Source organism: Drosophila takahashii, chromosome 2R, assembly GCF_030179915.1.
Source record: "Drosophila takahashii strain IR98-3 E-12201 chromosome 2R, DtakHiC1v2, whole genome shotgun sequence".
Lineage (NCBI taxonomy): Eukaryota > Metazoa > Arthropoda > Insecta > Diptera > Drosophilidae > Drosophila > Drosophila takahashii.
Genome location: NC_091679.1, coordinates 9278904 through 9302223, shown reverse-complemented (window position 1 = coordinate 9302223; position 23320 = coordinate 9278904). Strand labels below are relative to the sequence as shown.

At 39.3% G+C, this 23320-nt stretch overlaps 1 protein-coding gene and 1 long non-coding RNA gene across 4 annotated transcripts in view; both read left to right on the top strand.

Moving 5' to 3' along the window:
- Stlk (Ste20-like kinase) overlaps positions 1-23320 on the top strand; it is a 265199-nt gene that overhangs the window by 135657 nt on the left and 106222 nt on the right. For 2 of the 3 annotated variants that reach the window (XM_070213266.1, XM_070213268.1), the window contains one exon: positions 2259-2495. In XM_070213266.1, coding sequence (XP_070069367.1) covers positions 2259-2495 — 237 coding nt within the window. Of the gene's footprint in view, positions 1-2258; positions 2496-17626; positions 17650-23320 lie in introns of those variants that run through there. The other variant, XM_070213267.1, reaches the window with a different exon arrangement.
- On the top strand, positions 6684-7848 carry LOC138912707 (uncharacterized). Its single transcript, XR_011418260.1, has 4 exons — positions 6684-6818; positions 6874-6948; positions 7003-7158; positions 7635-7848. It is a non-coding gene; the product is annotated as an uncharacterized lncRNA (long non-coding RNA).

The window sequence follows — 23320 nt, the reverse complement described above, 5'->3', positions numbered from 1 at the left end:
CAAAAGTATTGCGTTCCAATTTTCAATCAAAATTGCACCGGTCAGCATAATTTAATTTTACAACGAGGTGCGACAGTTTCAGCATAAGCCTTTATTTTAAACAAAACTCAAAGTTCTAGAAGCTTACAAATTAAACTGGCCGAGGTTCGTTAGAGAATATTTTAGAATTAAGGAGTCAGTCCTATTCGGATTAAAACGGGGATCAGTCATAAGTGTTCACGCCGAAAAGGCGTTTAATTTCTGGAGGCAGTGTCGAGCGGCAGTTTTCTCCAGATGTCCACATCTCGCTTGCTCGCACTGCCCTTCGCTCTCCCCCACCAAATCTCCCGCAAGTCTCCGCTCCGCTCTGGAGCCCATAAGCTAAGATAGGCTTAAGCAGTTCCTATTTTCAAGTGACCAAATAAACACACGCACGTCGCGTAATACCCGAAAAGTTCTACCCGTGCCTTTTTCCCTGGGACTCATCGCCTGCTACAATCAAGTCACCCCCGCCCCAATATTTTGATCCATCGACCGGATATTTCCAGAAGTTCCACTAGTACCAGCGTTCACCAGCAGCTACGGTGGCTTGTACCGCTCCAGATAAGTTCTACATATTAATATTATTTGCCGGTCATTCAGTCAGTTGTTCGAACCCCATTTCGTTCAACTTGTTGTATGATTTCTTGTCTAAATTCAAAAGAGATTTAGTGCCGGTTTCTCGAGTGCCGGCTAACATTTCTCGAACAGATAAAGTCCCTGCTAAGGCATTTTGACTTTCTCGAGCACCAATGTGAGAGCTAACTTTGACAGGGACTCGGAGTCCCTGTTAAGCGTTTTCGGCTCGATAGAATGACAGCTGATTTCCCAAAGCCAACTAAGAATAAGAAACGAAATCACAGCTGACTTTTCCCTTGAAATATACCCAAAGCACGCCATTTTTGCGCTTCACAGCACAATTCTGTGCGTTAACAGCACTCTGTAATTGTTTCTCGTTCAGATAAATTAAAGTAGTCGAGAAAGCGGATTTGCTTTTACGAACAGTTTATCTGGTATTTAAGTTTTTCGAACAGATAGCTATCAGGGACTTTGACAGGGACTCGAGAAACCGGCCCTTAATCCGACGCAAAGGCATTTAATATATATATTCCAATATATCGCAATTCCTTTGTGACCAAATTCCGTACACTCCAAAAAATTCCGTGGCTATCCACAAGTTTGCAAATCCGCAGTGACAATTTATTTAAATTACAAATAAATATATATTCAAAAAAATAACTCGAAGTGTATGTAAAAATATAACCCAGCCAAAATAAAAGGTTACGATTTTTAAAATTATTCCGCAAAAATTGCACTATGCGTTTTTACTGTGTTCCACCTGCGTGTATATATTTATACATAAATATTCTAATACAGTCCACTTCTACTACTCTGCGTGTTTAAATCAATTCCAAGACCCTAATATATATTCGTGGTCTATAAACTACATTTTCGGAATGTCTGTTAAAAATATATAATCCATCCACAGTAAATATTTCAAATTCAAAGTGATCCGCCGAAATTGGCAGCTTTGTGTTTTTGCTGTGTTCTTGCTGCGTGCATATATTTTTTACATAAATATCAAAATACAGTCTACTCCATCCACATACATTTTAGAGCTAATTATTAATTTACTCTACGAGTAACGGGTATATTGTATTCGTGCAAAAGTATGTAACAGCTAGAAGGAAGCATTTCCGACCCTATTAAGTATATATATTCTTGATCAGGATCACTAGCCGAGTCGATCTAGCCATGTCCGTCTGCATTTTCACTTTTCTAAAAGCTTGAAAGGTGTAGGCGCCAGACGCCTTTTAAAATCCTTTGTGGGCGATTGTGGGCGTTAGAGGGGGCGTGGCCCTCGGCTGAAACAAACTTGCGCTGCATAGGAAGCCAAAGAATATGTGTGGGAAATCCCAACTTTCTAGCTTTTGCAGTTCCCGAGATCTCAGCGTTCATACAGACGAATAGACGGACGGACAGAAGGACATGGCTATATCGACTCGGCTAGTGACCCTGATCAAGAATATATATACTTTATAGGGTCGGAAACCCTTCTTTCTCCCTGTTACATACTTTTGCACGAATACAATATACTCTTTTACTCTACGAGTAACGGGTATAAATATGAATGAATGAATGAAATAAATAAATAAAAAATAGTTTCCTTTTAAAATATTTAGTAATGAATTTTAATACCAATAATAGCACTGCCCAACTAAACAGTTTCCTAATTTCAGGATCAATTTCTGTGCACCAAACAAATGAACTATTTCGCCGTGATACATTTATGAAAAAAACCTTTTCCGATGATTTTCATCAGATCGTTGAACTATGTTTAAATAAAACTCCTCTGTCTCGATGGGCCGCATCCAAATTAATGACACACTCATTTCTAAAGCAATGCCGCTCAACAAGTCTTTCAGAGCAATTAACAAATTTAAACTATGATTTGTCAGCACCTAAAATAGAAGAAGGTATGTATAATGAAATAAAATCTAAATGGAATTACAAACATATTGTCATATGTATCATATATTTTTTGTAAAATTGGCACCAAAGCTCGCTAATAACACCAGTTTACAAAAAAAAATCGATGAAATATACCATGAATGAAATTTTTGTTTTCCGGTAAGGTACGTTTTCCTGATTAAGAAAATGGCCCTTAAAAATTTTTTTATGGATAAAATTTTTAAGAAATTAAAAAAACGTTTTTGAAACTTTTTTAATTTCTAACTTGAGTAACTTCTAAATGTGTAAGAAAGTTAGAGGGCATTCTATTACCTGTAAAATGAGTCATTTATGGTTGAAATCGGTTAACCACAACTCAATTTAGAAATTAAAAAAGTGTCAAAAACGTTTTTTACACTTAAAAAAAAATGTTATCCATAAAAAAAATTTTAAGTGCCATTTTCTTAATAAGGAAAACGCACCTTACCGGAAAACAATAGTTTCATTCATGGTATATTTCATCGATTTTTTTTGTAAACTGGTGTAAGTGTTGACCGATTCGTGCGGTCTCCAAGTAAATGTTTTTCTCTCAGACTTTGAGCAAAGAATCAGAGAACATCCGGTTAAATGGTTTGTACAGAAATTTGGCTTCCCAGCGGGAAAGTGAGAAGTTGGTTTTTGTGTTCTTGAAATCCTGTTCCTTTTTGCAGGTGGCGGTGTGGGGATAGATCATTTCTGAGCGTTAATTGAAAAATAAAGGAATAACTAGACACACGTACACAGAAAGAGTCACCAAAAAGTCTTTGTTTTTGTGAAATTCCCGCGTCTAAAAAATCCAAAATTGTTGAAAAGTGTCGTTTAAACTTTGTGTAGTTTTGATCCGTGCAGTGAATTTTGCTAAAACAATTAAATACGTTGGCAATAAGCAAATTTATATTTGCCAGTACCAGCCAAAGCAAACACAAAACAAGCGTCGAGCTAAGCAAAACGGAATCCGAAAAAACTCACACGCACACGCACTCACTAAAACACTGAAATGGCTCCAGCAACAAAACGCTTGCGCGAAAATACGTCCACGGACCTTAAAAAAGACCGTCCAAATGAAACACTCTCAACTACGTTGATTGAGTTGGTAGAGCAGAAATTTGCTGAGCAGACTGCTAGCATTACTGCCACGATAACTGCCTCAATACAAAAATCTGAGGATCGCATTTTACAATAAATGCATGAAAAAGTTAACGTGATGAGTGGAAAAATAGAAGAACTCACTCAAGGGGTGCACCAACTGGAGAAGGAGGTCGCAGTGGTGGAAAAACTAAAGGAGAGGATGATGCAACTAGAGGCCGAGACCCAAGATGCACAAACTCTAGGAGGGCGGGTTGGAGAGATTGAAGCGCGGGTGGCAACGCAAGTGAACGAGTCCATCGCAGCGGACCTGAGAGTCCATGGAGTGCCTTACCAAGATAATGAAAACTTAAAATCATTATTTCACTCACTGTGTTTCAATCTGAAACTTACGCCGCCGCCGAGGATTCGCGAGGCCTTTCGCATATCACCGAGAAGGCCAAATCCGACCGTAGACCCGGTCATTATAATTAAATTCGAGCACGTGCGCGATAAAGCCGCAAACTGCGCGCGGCTGGTACGTACCGAAGAGAATTTAAACAGCCACTACCCCTTCAACTGCTGGGAATGAACTCGCCGGCTGCTGTTTACCTTAATGAACAGCTTTCAAGAGAAAACTACGAGATCTTCAGGGAGGCGAGACGCTTAAAAAAGCTTAAGCGCCTCTTTTGGGTCTTTACACGGCGGGGGATTGCACTATAGGCTGGATGACCACTTAATTAATAAATGGCCTTAATTAATAACTTAAAAACGAAGCAACAATTTAAAGGTTTTTTTTTTTAATTGCATATATAATATTAAATTTATGTTTTTTATGAAAAAATGGGCATGGTCACGCCTTTTTTCAAAAAAAAAAATTTTTTTTTGGGACAAAAATAAACTTTAAAAATTATATTTTTGTATTGTTTTGTTTATAATAAAAAGAATATAATTACCAAAAAAAAATTGAGTGGCTTCCATTTTTTTGTTAAGTGCAATCGAGTTTTAATTATTAAAATCAATATAAGAAACACAAAAAATTAAAAAATACTTTTTAACAAAGTTATTCTTTTGAAAAGATGGTGTTAAAAAATTTTTTAATTACTAATATATAATTAGAAAGATACCTGTATACCGTTCATTAAAAATATCATCGCAATTGACATTTGTGCACCAATTTTGCGTGTGTTTTGCCGTTTTAGGTCGAGGCCTTTAAATACAGATTTTGGAAAAAGTGGGCAAAAGTGGACCTTCAAATTACATTCATATGACAAGAATCGAAATCCCCACAACCCAGTATAAATATTAAGGTGAAACTAGGTCACATTCTCTTTGTTTGTCTATTTAAAGATGAGTTTTTATTTCGATTTGTTAAAAGTTAAAGGGGTATAAAAAAATTGTCAATTGCAAAGAAACCGCATTATATTTTAATACTTAAAGTATACAAAAAATTAGTTTAATCCACCTTCTTTCGATGCCGTAAAGCACCGGTTGTTATAATCGTTCTAAATTGCTCTTTGAATTAATTTAAAAGTTCTTGTTTTTATTAAATTATTTGATCCACGTGTGCCCGTCACTGCCAATAGCTGTTTTAACAGCCTGTACCTTAACAGTGCGAGCCTCTGTTAAAATTTCTGGTATGTAACATTAAAGTCTGATGTTATCCTAACAGAATGACATCATTGGATCCTAATTTTAAGGACTTTCAAAAATTACTTTTGGCCACCTAAAGTGGTCATCCAGCCTATAGTGGATTGTTCACGTCACTCAATGCGTGGGAGCTGGGGTAATGGGCGTTGAGAGTATGCAGAAGCTTTACGATCTCCAAATGAATGTTTCGCTCTCTCTTAACAAATCATCTGTTGAGAAGGAAGGCGAACTAAGAGAAGCTGCAGATGACCAAAATCTTTTTCGTTAGAATATATCTCTTAAATATGAAATGTATTAGGATTAGTTATACTTGTGTAAGAGAAGTCGTAATGGTTGGGTTTTTTTATTGGTACAACATAATTGTTCTTAAATTGCGTGTGTTTATGTTTTCTATTCAACGTTTCTGATATAGAGGCATCCCAATCGAATAGTCGTACAATATTGAGGGTTCTCGCCAAACAAAATAATGGGTTACACATTTGCCATATAAATGCGCAAAGTTTATATAACCAATCTGGATTTCGAAAATTTAGAAGCTGTACAACTGCGATATTAGATATAATCGAGAACATCAGACAGAAACTCGACAGTAACCAGATTACATTTTTAACATTATTGGACTTCAGCAAAGGATTTGACACGGTTAACCACGAAATTCTATGTACAAAACTTTTAAAATTCTTCAACTTTTCTGGACCCGCTGTTAAACTTATATCATCATACTTGAGTAGTAGAATGCAAGCTGTTTTTACTGAAAGTGGATATTCAGAACCACTTTTACTAAAACGTGGCGTGCCCCAAGGCTCTGTGTTAGGTCCACTTTTGTTTTCAATGTATGTGAACGATTTACCAACTGACGATGTTCAAATGTATGTTAGCTGTCCTATCCCTGTAGTTCTCAAGGGGGCCGGTGGCACTTTCGGGGTAGAAAAGGGATCGACCACCCAGTGGTCCCTTAAGGGTCAATAGGTGGCGTGTGTATTTTTTACAAGAGCAAAAGAGTTATCGGAGAGTGAACACTTCTATGTGAACACTTCTATATGAGTTAAAAAAATTGTAAAATGAAATTTTTGACAAGTATATAATGATTTTAATAACGAATACAACTTTATTTTGTTTATATAAAAAACAAATTTAAAAAAAGTTAAAATAATAAAATAAAAACTTAATAATGAGATAAAATAAAATAATAAATGATAAAATTTTATTTCTTTTTATATTATTTATATTTAATAATGAGCAATTTAGCTGCAGCAATATTTTTAACAATAGCGGTGGTTCAGTAGCAAAACGTTTTCTTTCCTTCCATAACAAGCGGATTTTATTGGTGCTTAGATATATAAAATAAATATATAAGTACCTAATTTTATATACATAGAACTAAACAAAAATAATATTAGCGAATGTTTTTATTGCCATCGATTATACGATATCGGTAGTCGCAATATTAATCGTAACGGATTGCCATAACTACCCAACCCCGCTACCATCACTAACCCAATGTTTGCGCCAAATTTTGTAAACATTGTATTTAATTTGTCTTATTGTACATTTAAAGTGTTATATTTTGTTGTGATCTGAGGTGTCGTCAACAGGTGAGTAACACCATGAGTTGTGCAAGTGAAATACCTAATAATGTGTGATATTTAGCCATGAACAGCAACAGGCACATTCGTCGATTTGTTAAAGAGGAGAAGGAGAAATAGTGGTGCAAAGGACTCCTACGTAAGTCTTTTTTCTTTGATATAAATATTTTAGTGAAATTTTCTTCCTTTTTAGATTAAAGCCATGAGATCGTTGTTGCTGCCAGAAGGGGGTTTAAAAAACTTGCGGAGGGTTCTCACGGATGAGTTTGTTGTGGGATTTAATGTTAAAGGCCTTTCTGGAAAAAAAAAGCCGTAAACTCCTTTACACATTTCTATGGTGCACTTCACGGTAGGTTATTTTTATAACTGTATTTTTTATAATACACTTAGTTTCTTGATTCAATTTCAATCTATTTACTTAGAATGCCATCTGTCTTTAATCCTATTTCTTTCTGTCTTTTTCTGCTTTTCACTTTTAAAACATGGTTTGATGTAAACAGGCTTGTATAACAAAATCTAAAAATATATATTTAAACCCATGCAGAGGGAATTATAATTTAGTCCAGAAGTTTGTTACGCAGTAAAGGAGACCTTTTCAAACCTATAAAGTAAATCCATTTAACCATGTCCGTCTGTCTGTCGGTTCAAGTTTCAAAAGCGTGAAATAAGTCTACATTTAACTGTTGGTTATTCTTATTTTATATTTATGCTTTTCTAGTCACAATTTTATTCCTGAAAGCTGCAAGGGTATTAAAACTTTGGCTTGCCGAAGTTAGTTTCTGTTCTCATTTTATTTTAAAACACTAAAATCTTATTTCTTTTTAGATATTGTTTCAGAATCTGGTAATGCAGAAATATTGATTCCCAAGGCAATTCAATTGCAAAAGAAACGATTTTTTAAAAATAAATCCAAATCAAATAATAACAACAATGAGGAACTCAACAAAAACGTGTCAGCAGAGGAATTTGTTCAATAAATATAAATTAAAAAAATAGAAAAATTGTCTACTTATAATACAATAAATTAATTTAACAAAAAGTATTTTTTCTTGTGAAGTTTCATAGCATTCAGCTTTTTTGGTATTGAAAACACCAACCCCATTTCATACCCCTTTTCGCCACAAAAGGGACCGATAGGTGGTCCCATTTAATACCCCTTTTCGCCACAAAAGGGACCGATAGGTGGTCCGATAGATGGTCCGATAGGTGGCCCCTTTTGTGGCGAAAAGGGGTATAATATGGGACCACCTATCGGTCCCTTTTGTGGCGAAAGGTAATGCAGAACTTCGCCATATGACCACCGTAGGACATGCCGTGGTAAAAGTGGATAGAAATTTACATTGCGGGTGGTATGAACGGGAGTTAGTCCCAAGCCCCCGGTGTATGGCGATTTCGCTAGTTCGGGACCAGTCCCGGCGAACTACAGGGATAGGAAGAATATTAGACTGTGTAGATATATGTAACGTTGAATTGTCAAATGTTAGTATGTGGGCAACAAACAATGGTCTCTCGCTTAATCCGTCTAAATGTAAGTGTATCGTTATAAGTAAAAAATCTTCAAGCATCCGTAATCTCCCAAATTTACGTATTGGTAATTCTCCGATCTTCTATGTAGAACAGGTGGCTAATCTTGGCATTACAATGAATTCCAATTTGTCATGGAGTACACATGTTGTCAAATCTGTGGGGAGATCATATGGCCAACTCAGGCAACTTTATTTGTCGCAACAATTTTTACCAACATCCATAAGACTTATGATAGCAAAAGCTTACCTCCTACCAACATTGTGCTACGGAATAGAGATTTTCGGTCATTGTGACAGTGCCTCGCAAGACAAGCTAAACATTGCATTTAATAACATAGCTAGATACGTATTCAATATTAAAAGAGGGGAACACATCACGTCATTTGCCAATAGCATATATGTCTTTAATTTTAAATCCTGGAGTAATGCCAGAAATCTCATTCTTTTACATAAAATTATAAAAACTAAAGAACCCAGTTATTTGTATGAAAAATTGAAATTTGGCACCTCGACAAGAACCCAAAATATTATTAACATTAAACATAAGCAAGCATCCTCGGATCGCCAATTTGTTATTCACACTATTCGATTGTGGAACGAGTTGCCACAACATCTTAAAATAATTGATAGCACAACGCAATTTAGGGACAAATTATTTACATTTTTAAAATCGCAAAGTACCAATTAAAATTAAATCTATAATAAAATAACAAAACTAACTAATTAAATTTAAATTTTCAACAATTATTTAAACCGTCAATTCTTATTGTTAATTGTTGATTGTATTAAATGTTAGATATAAGTGTAAAACTCTAATATAAGTAGAGACCTACATATGTATTTGCATAATTCTTAATATTGTTTATGTGACTGGTGCACTAAATTATAAGGAAATCCTTGTAGCACCAGGAAATAAGTAAGAAATAAATTAAATTAAATGGCGGTGGGTTTCTGATATCAGGCCACTTATGCGCTGTGTGATTTCTGTGGCACTACGATTAAATTATTTTTTAACAAAAAAATCACCAACTTATAATATTCAAAAATTCTATGATGTACACTGTTCAGTTTACTGCTTGTCCCGATAGTTTGAGAGCGACCCGATCAGCTGATCGTTCGCGCATCTGGACCAAGGTGTATAGCGAGAGCATGAGAAGGAACGAGAAAAAGAAGGAACAGTCTGTACGGTCGACCCACGCTGAACGCACGCCGCCGGTCTAACGAATTTAAAAAAAAACCTTTGTCTCACACTTGTACATACATTGAAGCTCAGAATAATTATAACGTTTTGAAGTTATTCTCTCGTGTTTGTCTTTGCCTGGGAACCCCTCTTACAATGACCCCTTGTTGAGGGGACACAACTATACATGGTGGCCCATAAGGGGAACCGGCAAAGCAAATAAAATTCTTACAAAGTACGTCATAATTCCGTTAAATAAATTCCGTTAGATCGCGGCTGCGTCAGATCGACACGCTGGCTCTACGAAGCAGTGCAAGAGAAGACATCGATACATAAGCGCAATAACGGCAGATTGGAATCTGCAGGGCGCCCTCTTCTCTTCGCTTCCTCTTTGTGGTGTGGTTCTGGTATGCAAAACTGAGTGAGTTACCAAGTTGTGTGCGAGACAAGCAATACCGATTCTTTTTCCTATTGCATAATTGTCTGGGGTGGTGAGTTGCGGAAGCCTTAGTCTTACACTTGTCAACATGGACCCTGAATCGATTGTTTTAGATTTGGACAAGTTGGTGAATTTGCAAACTGATCGTCACCAAGCCCTTAGGTCTGTTCTGCAGAATTTTAGGAAGGACTCGCAAACGAGGAAAACTAGGATTTATCTAAAAAAAAGGTTGGATCAGGTGGAGGAATTACGGAACGCTTTTCTGGAGACGCACTCGGTGATCGTTAATTTAGATGGATTTGATGATTCAAGTTATGCTGCGAAGAATTTCCATTCAGAATTCGAGGAGCGTTACATGGACGCCTACTGCGCTCTCGCCGAAGACTTCGACAAGCTTGGACCAGAAACTACTGCGCCACCAGCAGCAGCCGGGAACGCCGATCCGGAGTTGCGAGTAAACATGCCGCAAATGACGGTACCTAAATTTTCGGGTGCGTGTGTGGACTGGCCAGGCTACTACGATGCCTTCACAAGCCTAATACATAACAACCACAATTTGAGCAATGTCCAAAGATTGCACTTTCTCAAGGATTCACTGCCAATTGGCCGTGACAATGACATTCGTCAAATGCAGCTCACGGATGTAAACTATGCAGTGGCGTGGGGAATGATGATCAAGAGGTACAATAATCCTCGACTCGTTTTCTCGCACCATATGAACGCAATATATGCGTTGCCCAGACTACAAAAGGATACTACCGATTCTATACGGTCGATGCTAAGCACGGTCAATGTTTGCCTAGCTGCCTTCCGCCGCGTTCAAGCCTTGGACGGGGAATCGCAGCACTGGTTGGCGCATTACGTAGCATCGAAGTTACCCAAGGAGACACACAACGCTTGGGAGCACCACCAAGGAAGCTCTTCAACGGTTCCGTCCTATAAGGATTTGGAATCATTCTTGAACGATCGGCTAGTCATAATGGATGCGATTGAGAATCGAAGCTCGTCGTACGACTCCAATGCTGGCCTAGGTTCAACAGACCCGGTCAAACGCGTGCGAGTGCATAATGCACAGGAGCATGTAAAGCGTTCGAACAGCGCATGTTATCACTGTGGCGGCGACCACATCTTGCGTCGTTGTCCACTTTTCTTGCAGTTGGACTGTTACAGGCGCAAGGACATAGTCAGCAGGGCTAAATTATGTGTCAATTGCCTGAGTAAGTCGCATGCCCTGTCTCGCTGCACCAGCAGCCAGAGCTGCCAAGTTTGCGGTCAGCGTCATCATACGTTGCTCCATTTTCCGGTTCAGGCTCAGAACCAGCCATCGAACCACGCGCAATCGCATTCTGCCCGGCCGCCGACATCGCAGTTTGTGACGCCAGCATCCATGGAAACAGTGTCGGAGCAGAATCCGCACGCATCCTACAGATGTCATTCGGCGACGTCATCCGAATTTTCCTCGAAGAATGTACTCCTCGCTACGGCTCGTATTATGGTACAAAATCCGACCAACGGCCTGCAGGCAGTAATAAATGCGCTCATTGATCAAGGATCTGAGGCTACCATAGTCTCCGAACACGTTGTTCAGTCCCTTCATTTGAAACGATCGGCAGCCAGAGCATCTATTTTTGGTGTAGGCCAAGGGAGCGGTGTTCGTTGCAAGTATACGGCCAACTTTAAAATTACCAGTATTATTAATCCCCATTTTTCATTAGATGTAAATTCCGCATATGTGCTCAACTCCGTAACATCCTGCCTCCCCAGGCTTAGCTTTTCGCCGCGGCGATGGAGTCACATACAAGGGCTCCCGTTGGCGGATCCAAATTATTACCGATCGAAACGAGTGGATCTCATCGTGGGAGTGGACTTGTTGGCACAAATCATGCTGCCGGATACGAGGATTGGATTGCCAGACGAGCCCATAGCTCAAAATACTCGTTTTGGATGGTTACTGTCTGGGAGAGCAGAAGGAGTTAGGAAATCTACGCAGTTACGCTGTCATCTAGCAACTTTGGACACTGAATCATTGCTCAAGCGATTCTGCGAAGTCGAGTCAGTTCCTGATCGCTCGACAGAAACAGAGGAGGACCTCTGGTGCGAAACATTTTTTCAGAAAACTCATGTGCGTCGATCAGATGGCCGCTACGTGGTACGATTGCCCTTTAAAACATATTTAGATCCAGCAATGGTTTTGGGGAGATCTCATCAAATGGCGCTGAATCGATTTATGCAACTGGAGCGGCGGTGGAACAAATATGTGGAGGAGATCGAGGAGTACTTTTCGCTTGAGCAAATAGCGCCTGCGGTGGGCAGTGAAAGCAGTCTAGTGAAGCGCACATCTGCGAATAGGCATGTAGCTTCCTGCGTACTCCCGCACCATGCAGTCTTCAAGGAGGAACTCCATTCGACCAAACAGAGAATTGTTTTTGACGCCTCCTCACGAACTAGTAACGGGCGATCATTGAACGACATACTTTGTACCGGACCCACTTTGCAGAACGACATGTCGTCGGTTATACTCAACTGGCGGAAATATCGTTTTGTTTTCACGGCGGATATACAAAAGATGTATCGCTGTATAGATGTGCACCCAGAAGACGCCCAATATCAGCGGATTTTATGGCGGGCGGCGGATGGAGCCATCAACGTTTATGCATTATCGACACTAACCTTTGGGACGGCTTCAGCACCGTTCACGGCTATCAGGGTTATTCAACAGCTGGCGAAGGATGAGCAGCTTTCATTCCCTAAGGCGGAGGAGGTGCTGATGAACGAGATATATGTAGACGACATTCTTTCTGGAGGACATACTATAGAAGAGGCAGAGGAAAAGCGACTTCAGGTATCGGGTGCTATAAAATCCGCGCGCATGGAGTTGCGAAAGTGGTCCAGCAACGATTCGAGACTGTTGCTCTCGATTCCGTCTGAATATCATTGCAGTCAGACCCTGTTAAGTTGGGACACTACAGATCCTATTAAGGCTTTAGGAATGTATTGGCTCCCAAAGAGGGATTGTTTTAAATACCAGATCAACTTCGAAATTCCAGTCAGCTCCACTAAGAGGATAATCTTATCCAGTATAGCAAGGTTGTTTGACCCGCTGGGTCTCATTGCGCCGGTCATCATTTCGGGAAAGCTAATATTGAAGGAGGTTACCATGGCCAAGAAAATGCATGCAGACGGCTCGCAGACGGTTCTGGACTGGGACGATGCGGTTCCTGATAATATTGCAGAGCGATGGCGAGGATTTCGAGACGACTTGCTAAGGATCGGCGAGATAAGCATAGATCGGTGGATCCATTACACCCCATCTTCAATATCCTCAGTTCAGATGCATGCGTTTTGCGATGGATCTTCCACTGCTGTGTATCTAAGGGTGGAGCATCAGGACGGAAGGTGCTATTCTTCCGTGATGGCTGCAAAATCAAAGGTTACTCCTGCGAAGCCCTTAACTATACCTCGAACAGAGTTAAGTGGAGCGGTATTAGCCATCAAGTTGGTAAGGTGGCTAACTTTGGCTAAGTGTCTGAGTTCCTTTCCGGTCCAGACTTTCTATTGGACGGATGCTACAATTGTACTGCACTGGTTGCACGGGGATGTCAATAGATGGAAGACCTTTGTCGCGAATAGAGTCGCCTTCGTTTTGGATCATTCCTCGCCAGTTCAGTGGAGACACGTAGGCACTTCCGAGAATCCAGCGGACTGCGCTACGCGAGGGCTCTCTCCCATCGAGCTAAAGAACTTCGAGCTGTGGTGGCGAGGGCCAGAGTGGCTCGTGCGCAATCAAGGCTTTTGGCCATGGACAGATTTCGGACAAGTTGGCGTTGACGACGCCGCGTTAGAGGCGAAAGTGGCCAAAGTGCGCGTTCACCATGCAGTCGCGCAACCATCGTTTCTTGAGAAATTTTCTACACTCAGCCAGGCTTTAAGAGTCACAGGCTACATCATGCGTTTCAAGAACAACGCTGTCGGCAAGGAGGAGAAACGCATTGGGCCCTTAAGTATTGAGGAGCTCGACTACGCTTTGTTAGCGGTCGTGCGGATCGTACAGCGCGAGTCGTTCGCAACCGACTTGTCTGCAGTTAGGGACTCCAAAAGGTTGCCCTCCCGAAGCAAGTTACTAAATTTGTCGCCGGTCTTAGTGGAAGGCATTTTGCGAGTGAGGGGACGACTTCGCCATTCTAATTTGTCGCACGAACGTCGTCATCCAATAATCCTGCCAAGTTCTCATCATTTCACAGAATTAGTAATACGTCATTCACACTATCTAACGCTACACGGAGGTGCGCAGATGACTTTGGCGCACACGCGTCAGCGATTTTGGATCCTGACAGGAAAGCAAGCAGTTCGAAGGATTATACGAAAATGCGTTCGCTGCTTCAGAACGCGACCAACCACTACAACTCAGCTTAAGGGAGACTTGCCCGTTCATCGAGTCAACCCTCCTAGTCGACCATTCATCGCAACTGGTGTCGACTACACAGGCGCGATAGAGATCAAAGCAGCGCGTCTACGAGGCACTAGCTTCTACAAGGGATACATCGCCGTTTTCATTTGTCTCGCAACAAAGGCGGTTCATTTGGAGGCTGTGACAGGTCTCACCACGGAGCATTTTTTACTGGCTCTGGACAGTGACAACGGTACCAACTTCGTTGGTGCAGACAACGTAATGAAGGCGGTGTACAGGCAGATGCGAGCTGATTACGAGCAGGTGATCGCCCCTAAGCTTGCGACGCAGCGCACACAGTGGCACTTCAATCCTCCTCTGTCACCTAACTTTGGTGGGCTTTGGGAGGCCAATGTAAAGTCAGTTAAATACCATCTAAAGAGGGTCATTGGAGATCGACGGCTTACATACGAAGAGTTGTCCACGGTCCTCGTAACCATAGAAGCGTGTCTCAACTCAAGGCCGCTTTGCCCTCTGACAGCTGACGCGGACGATCTAGAGGTGCTCACCCCCGCACACTTCCTCATCGGAGACTCAATGCTGGCGCCGCCGGAATATCAGCCGCAATCCAGATCCTTCGCAGAGCAGTTCCTTATCCAGCAGGCGATGATACGACATTTCTGGAAGGCTTGGAGTCGTGACTGGTTAGCGCATCTACAGCAGAGACCAAAGTGGTGCCAAGAGGCTGAAAATTTTCGTCTCGACGACCTTGTCATCATCAAGGACGACCGGTTCCCACCGTCACAATGGTTACTCGGGCGTGTTATGGAGTTGCACCCAGGGACAGACGCACTGGTCCGGGTGGTAACACTTAAAACCAAGCAGGGACAGCTGAAGCGATCCGTAACAAAGCTCTGTCCTCTGCCAATTCGGGCTTAGGCGCACTCACTTGTACACCCCAATTTATAGACTGTAGCTTGCGCACACATCTTGTTCTCATCTCTCCATATTAGATACCAAGAACACACGGCCGAGTTAGCTTATCACCACCACATCCCAGAGGACCAGGACAAGCGAAGGATGTCTCATGCTAGGTCTAGCATTGGCGGGCGGCATGTTCAGTTTACTGCTTGTCCCGATAGTTTGAGAGCGACCCGATCAGCTGATCGTTCGCGCATCTGGACCAAGGTGTATAGCGAGAGCATGAGAAGGAACGAGAAAAAGAAGGAACAGTCTGTACGGTCGACCCACGCTGAACGCACGCCGCCGGTCTAACGAATTTAAAAAAAAACCAGGGACCGTAAATAATCATTATTTGAGATTTTTATTTTAAAAGGCCTACTGAGATTTGTACAAAGTTTTAGTCAACAATTTAACCGGTTTTTATGCACTTTATAGACATGAACAAATAACAGCTAACTTTCTTTCCAGATTTGTTGACATGCTTATACTTTGTGGACAATAGTAAAAAGAACGTTATTTTTGACGTTTAAAACAAAAAATCACAGTAGTCTTTGTAAAATAAAAATCTCAAATAATGATTATTTACGGTCCCTGAAAAAAACCTTTGTCTCACACTTGTACATACATTGAAGCTCAGAATAATTATAACGTTTTGAAGTTATTCTCTCGTGTTTGTCTTTGCCTGGGAACCCCTCTTACAATGACCCCTTGTTGACCTAATACAAGGGGACACAACTATACATACACCAAAACCAAAAAACTTGTTCTCACATTTAGTTTTAATTTTTTGTAGTTTTAAAATTCGTAGAAAAAATATTAATAATTGTTAATCAAATAAATTAAACTATATAACTATTATCATAATGTCTATAATCATAAAATTGATTTATTTTACAAACAATTTTTACAAATAATAATAATAATGAAAGTGGGATTCAACAAAATTAAAGAGAAAAGCCACGGTAAGACGACTAAAATATTTGATAACATTTTTCAAGGAATTACATTAAATTACAAAGAAAACAAGAGAGAACGCTATAGTCGGGTTGGTGTCCCGACTATCTAATACCCGTCACTCAGCTAAAGGGAGTGCGAACGCTGTACTCAGCTAAAGGGAGTGCGAGGGAGATAGATACATAAATTTAGATTGCGTATAACTTTTTAATGAATGGTCCGATTTGTCTTCTACATTTTGATAGGTATAAATATACACAACAAAATTGCATTTATACTTCTCAGAAATCTTTAAAGATGTGGGAGGGGGGCTAGAGGGGGCGTGGCGCTCGGTTGCGCTGCGTAGGAGACCCAAGAATATGTGTGGAAAATCTTAACCTTCTACCTTTTGTAGTTTCCGAGATCTCAGCGTTCATACGGACAGACAGACGGACAGACGGACATGGCTAGATCGACTCGGCTAGTGACCCTGATCAAGAATATATATACTTTATGGGGTCGGAAACGCTTCCTTCTAGCTGTTACATACTTTTGCACGAATACAATATACCCTTTTACTCTACGAGTAACGGGTATAACTATTATTGTTTTTTTTACATTTTAAACATTTTCTGTGAAATAAAATATTTTGATCGTCAGATCGTGGCTTAAGCCATTTTTAAGTGTTGTTAATATATAAAAAATCGTGTTGGTGGTATTGATAACACGAAAAATGGCTAATATACCCTCTAATATACGTTACCTTTAATAATTACGGTCCCTGAAAAATATTGTTAAATCGAAAGATTTATTCGCGTGTGACCTTAACTTACAACAAAATTATGACCAAATCAAATATATGATGCAGGGTCACATCAATTTAAAATTTTTTGGAAAAAGTGAAAATAGTTAATTTTAATCTAAACAACAATAAAAAGGTGAGTGATAAAATAAATTTTGTCTTTTAATAATCTTTATTTCAGCGTTACAGAGGTTAGTACCACAGATATTTTCGCCATTACTAAATATAAGCCTCCATGCTATCTTCAACACAAATTCTGCATTTCAGTGTCACTTGAAATGTTTTTAGTCTTCACCAATTGCAAATGGTGTTCTGTGTTCATTAAATGGTTGTATGAATAGTACTTCGTTGTTTAACTTAATCAAAAGATTACATTACATTACCAGAAGTGTTGCGCCTGCGTTTGTCATATTTTATTTTTTCTTCTCATAGTTTTTTATATAGATACACGACATAAAAAAGCTGATCAGAGGGAAAATGATCGGCCATGGCAAACCAGGCATAATTTCTGGAGAGATCCTTTAATTTTGTGCGGAGACGTAATAATGGTCTTACATTCATATCTTAATTATTTTTGATATTTTCAGAAGACTGAAAAGACATGGATACCTAAAAACTGCATTCGGCCAAGCAAAAACCGGAAATGCTTCAGGCATTAAAAATTTTTAGTTCCAATGCTTCGATTGTAAATATTATTAATAAATACACAAACAAATATTACAAAAAACATGATTTTTATTGTGGAAAATCAGATACTGCAAAGCAGTGCAAAACCAAAACTGCGAGGGTCTGTAAAAACCAAAACTGAGAGGGTGCGGAAAAGCAGTAATTGCAAGTGGAGGAAAACCATAACTGGGTACGTGTGGAAAATCTATAATGCGAGAAGTCGAAAAAGCAGTGGATTTTAACCTGCATTCTACTGCCAGAGATCCAGATAGAAACCTCATTTCCCCCTTACTTTTTGTGTCACCCCCGTGTATTTTGAAACCAGAGATGGAAGAAATGTAAGGGGTGAATGAGGTTTTGTCCCTTCCGCTTGTATGGAGAAACCTCATGAAAATATGTTTTTTTGTAGAGGAATTTTCCCGGTGGGTTTTTCGCCTTTTGCGCATGTGTGTGTGTGCCAATGTGCATAATGCAACTATACAAGGCACTATGGGGCATTTTTATACCCTTCCAGAGGATATTCTGATTTCAGTCAGAAGTTTGCAACGCAGTGAAGGAGACGTTTCCGACCCTATAAAGTATATATATTCTTGATCAGCCTCGCTAGACGAGTCGATCTAGCCATGTCCGTCTGTCCATTCGTCTGTTTCTACGAAAACTAGTCTCTCAGTTTTTAAGCTATCGGAATGAAACTTACCCAAAAGTCTTCTTTCTATTGCAGGTAGTATATAAGTCGGAACCGGCCGGATTGGACAACTATATCTTATAGCTCCCATAAGAAAAATCGGAAAAAAACGTAAAAAAAATTCTAGCTTCGGTGTTTTTTGAAATATTAACTTCTACTCTTGGCAATGTTTTTTTTTTAAATATTTATGAAATTCGAATAAAATTTAGAAAAAATCGGGACACTATATTAAATACCTGTCATAGGAACGGTCGGAAAATTTAATGCAAATTAATAGGAAAACGAGGACGGAAGCTGACTTCGGCAAGCCGAAGTTTTAATACCCTTGCAGATTTTACGAATGAAAACTTGACTAGAATAGTTACATGAATTAATAAACAACAAAATATTTTATAATTGAAATAAGGGCTATATCGACTCCCCTATTGATCCTGATCAAGAATATATATACTTTATGGGGTCGGAAACGTCTCCTTTACTGCGTTACAAACTTCTGACCAAAATTATAATACCCTCTGCAAGGGCAAGGGTATAAAAATTATTGCTTCGCTGGTTTTTATTGTATTTTCTTTTACTCTGGGATATGACTCTTTTTAAATATTTCCGAATTTAGGTTTTAATTTTATAAAACTTGAACTACTATATCATATAGCTGCAATTTGTTCGGCTGGCCGAAGCTAGCTTCCTTATGCATAGTTAGGTTAGGACGGCTGCCAGGCTACAGTCTGCACACTTAGACCCCTGTACCACAATGTGGTACCGTATGATCTCTCTATTTGGGTTTCCTATCTGTTATGAGTCAGCCTTTAGGTTGGTTGATCATCAAGTCCCCCATCCGGAGGATTTAATAAAAGAGTTTAAATTCTTAAGTTTTATCTCCGATATTTCGGTCAGGTCATTTAAGAAGGGATATGGGCACTTCCATATTGTCGCTCGGGACGTTTGCACACCTTTAACGTTAAAAAAAATTGGGAAAAAATGGATTTTAATTTTAATAATGAGATTTTCTTTTCACTCTTCCCAAGCTCCATTTTGTGTAAAAATATTGATTTTGTACCACTTTTACTTTTTAAGGTATCGTTAAAAAACTTCCGTATTCGCTCGGGACAAAAATAGAAGTGAATTTCTGGAAGTTCATTCAACAACAGAATTTAGCGAATTCTGATGGAATATTTGTGATTTTTTTTAGAATGTTGGTTTTGGTTTTACTCAAAAATTGTTTGCAGTTTTTTTTTTTTTGCAGTTTCAACCACATTCGCTCGGGACATTTGTTCTTAGCGTTTTGTAAAGTGTATTTCTTTACCTCTATCCCTTAATTACTGGCTGTTTTGCATTTAACCAAAGCATGCAAATAACTGTTAACCGTTTTTTTCCTTACGCTCTACTCCCGAGAACAACCGAAAAATAGCATGCCCCTTCGTTCTCTCTCTGCGCAGCACACTTCGTTTCCTTTCGTTTTGGTTTTCGGTTGAGCCTTTTACGTTGAGCTGTTCGTGAGACGCTCTGTTACGAACCTCGTTCAATGAGAGATACGAATGTCGCTCGCACAGGGAGACTTATTAAAAGACCGATTGACTGAAAAAGTCATCCCAAAAAGTCTTTTCACTAATACAACTATACAATGTATTCCCTTTGAAAGTACGTGCGAGTGAAAGGGAGAGCAATATCGCCCAAGCACGTTAACGAACTACCTTGTTTACCTTGTTTCGTGTCACTTGGCTTGGTGAATTTGGCGAGTGAGCAGTGCTCCAATTTATTTGCAAAATGGGACGTGAATCTAATAAAAAAGTGAATCAATTTTTTAATTTTAATACATTGGACAATAAATCAGAGTGTAAAGTGTGCGGAGTAAAATTAGCCGGCAGTCATTCAACAAATTTGAAACGCCACTTGACCACAAAACACGGAGACATATTTAGAGAGTGCGACAACGAAGAGGACACCGATGCAAAAGCTATAAAGAAAAGGAAAATTGCGTACGAAACAAGTGAAGAAGCAATGGTGAATTCACTTATTAAAATAGTTACAACTGACGGAAAGCCATTCCTATTCTTGGACAGCGAGGGATTTAAAGAAATCGTTGATCCAATTTACAATGCTCTGGGAATGAACCCAATAACCTCGAGAAACATTATGAGTTTCGTGTCCGCTCGAGAACATTCCATCAAAGACGGCATAAGGGCTTTGGTCAAGGGAAAGCTATTGTCGCTAAAAATTGACGTGGCAACAAGGATGGACAAAGCAATTCTAGGTGTGAACATGCAAATGATTCATACAAACATTAACAAGACTGAGATAATAGTGAAGACGTTGGGCATGATCCAGCTCACCTGTGCCCACACTGGCGTATACATTAAGCAAAAAATATTGGAAATTCTCGACGATTACGGAATAACTCTTGATCAAATCTTCAGGTAAAAATTCAATTAATTTTTTTTGCATATGATTTTAATAAAATGTATACACACAGTGTTACATCTGATAACGGCAGAAACATGGTTAAAGCCGTACAAATATTAAATGACGACACAGAGGAGACCCTTTTCGAGGATGACACTGGAGGGGAAAATTTGATGGGAAAGCTTGATGACCTGGACTTGGCGAACATTCATCTCGTACGATGTGCTGCGCACACACTTCAGCTGTGTGTCTATGACATTAATAAGCTAAACGAGATTAGCGACAAAATTAGCATCTGCCGCAAAATGTGCAAAAAATTGCGCACTGAAACCTATAGGTAAGTAATGTCCATATAAAAATATATTATTTGATATAGATGTATAAGATATATATGTAATCTGCGCAGACGTGTCTTAATCGAGCACAACCAAATTGTACCACCGCTCGACGTTGTCACTAGGTGGAATTCAACATACTCAATGGTGAAAAAACTACTTGAGCTAAAAGAATTCCTGTCCACTCAGTGTAGCGTTGATACAGACATAGAATGGGACTGGATCGAAACGTACGTCGACGCGTTTAAAGACGCTTATGATGCTACCTTAAAGTTGCAGGAGGAAAACTTAGTTTATAGTGACTTTTTCATTATATGGATGGAACTTAAGTTGAAGTGCGAGAAGAGCCAAAATCTTATAAAACGCAAATTATTGGCACAAATTCAACTTCGAGAAAGTAAGTTGCTTGAAAACCAAGCTTTGTTATCCGCCATATATATGGATCCACGAGTAAACTGCAGTTTAACAGAACACCAAAAATGGTTGGCAAAGCAAAATTTAAAAAAAATAGCTTTTCGCCTGTTTGAGCTAAACCAAGTAAGACGGAGTGTTATTAAAGTATAGGTCCTGCGTCCTTTATGTTATAGGTGCTTTTAGATATGTGTTCTTAGTTTTAATAAGTAGAATTGTCCTCGTCACACGCTAACACCTGTTTTAAGTTATTTTTGTAAAAAACAATAAATTACAACATAATTTGATTTATTATTGAAAGTTCCCTCCGCACAAACTGTTGCATCGCAGACAATTGATGAAGCTAATCTGGATATGGACCCCTCTTCCTCATCCTCATCAGAAGAAAAGTCACTTTTCTCTGCCTTTTTGGATGACGTGCAGACTGTTTCAGAAGCAAAGGAAGAGCCAGTTTCCGAAAAACTGATCAAAATATACTTTGAAGTAGACAACTTCGACAAAATGTATCGTCGTCTATCGTTAAAAGACGATATCTTACTTTTTTATAGAAATGTAAGGCTCAAGTCGCCACACTTGAGTGCGCTGGCACAGGTAGTTTTGGCCATACCTGCTACTCAAGTCTCTGTTGAAAGATCATTTTCAGCTTTACATTTTATTCTAAGTGAACGACGGAGTTCATTGAATGCGGATAATTTAAACGCACTGTTAATTGTTAAACTTAATTCTAAATAAATCAATTAAAAGACAACTTTAATTGTTGTTTTATTTATGCTTAAATTTTCAAAATCTAACGCGAAAATAAAGTTCATAATGTTACCTAATGTACCACTGTGCACAGAAGTGAGAAGAAATTCTTGATTAGCGCCACGGTACAATTTTAGTTTGGCTTTTAGTTACCGTGCTCGTGCGATATCTCCCTTTCACTCGCACGTACTATCAGTGTAGGTAACAGTTTACTACCGACGGGACTACCTTGTAAAATTGAACTATGCACACACACATGCGCAAAAGACTTTTTGAAACGTCGTTCAGGAGCAATCGGTCTGTAAGCGAGCCGAGCAAAAGAAAGCCGAAAAAACTGTTCGTCGGCTGAGTGCGAGCAAAATTTCTGTACGAACAATTCAATCGGTTGCTCTCTGATTTTTTCCTCAAAGTCTCAGAGAAAAACAGTTATTTGGGGACCGCACGAATCGGTCAACAGTTATTTGCGAGCTATGCATTTAACTTAAAAGTTTAACATGTAAATGAAGCATTCAGTACAGAATAAAGTCACATATTACCATTCCTAAAGGATAAATTAACAACTGAAGACAGGTCAAAAAAATAACAAAAAAATAGCCAAAAACTAATTTTTGCGTATATTGATGGGGTTTGTCCTAAAAATAATCAAACTATATTCCACATTTTTAGTTAAGCGCAGGATCAAACTAATTAGAAACTAATATCGGGGCAAAATCAAGTGGAAATATGTTTTATTCAAGTTTCAAGGTTTTTGGCTTGGTGGACCTTTTGGCCGAAGTGCCCATATCCTAAATGTTTCAGTCTAAGTCTGCATAGGGCTGGGCAGAAGAAGAGAAGATGCTCCTCCGTTTCTTTTTCTTCTTCATTCCTGTAGCTTCTACAGAAGTCATTGTATGGGGCTTTTAGCCTGCCGGCATGTGTGCCGACTAGCCAGTGCACTATGCGGAAAAAGTCCGTTTTTTTGGCATAAACTCTAGTTTTAAAGATAGAGCCCTTCATTTATGAAGGGATATCCTAAATGTTTCAGTCTAAGTCTGCATAGG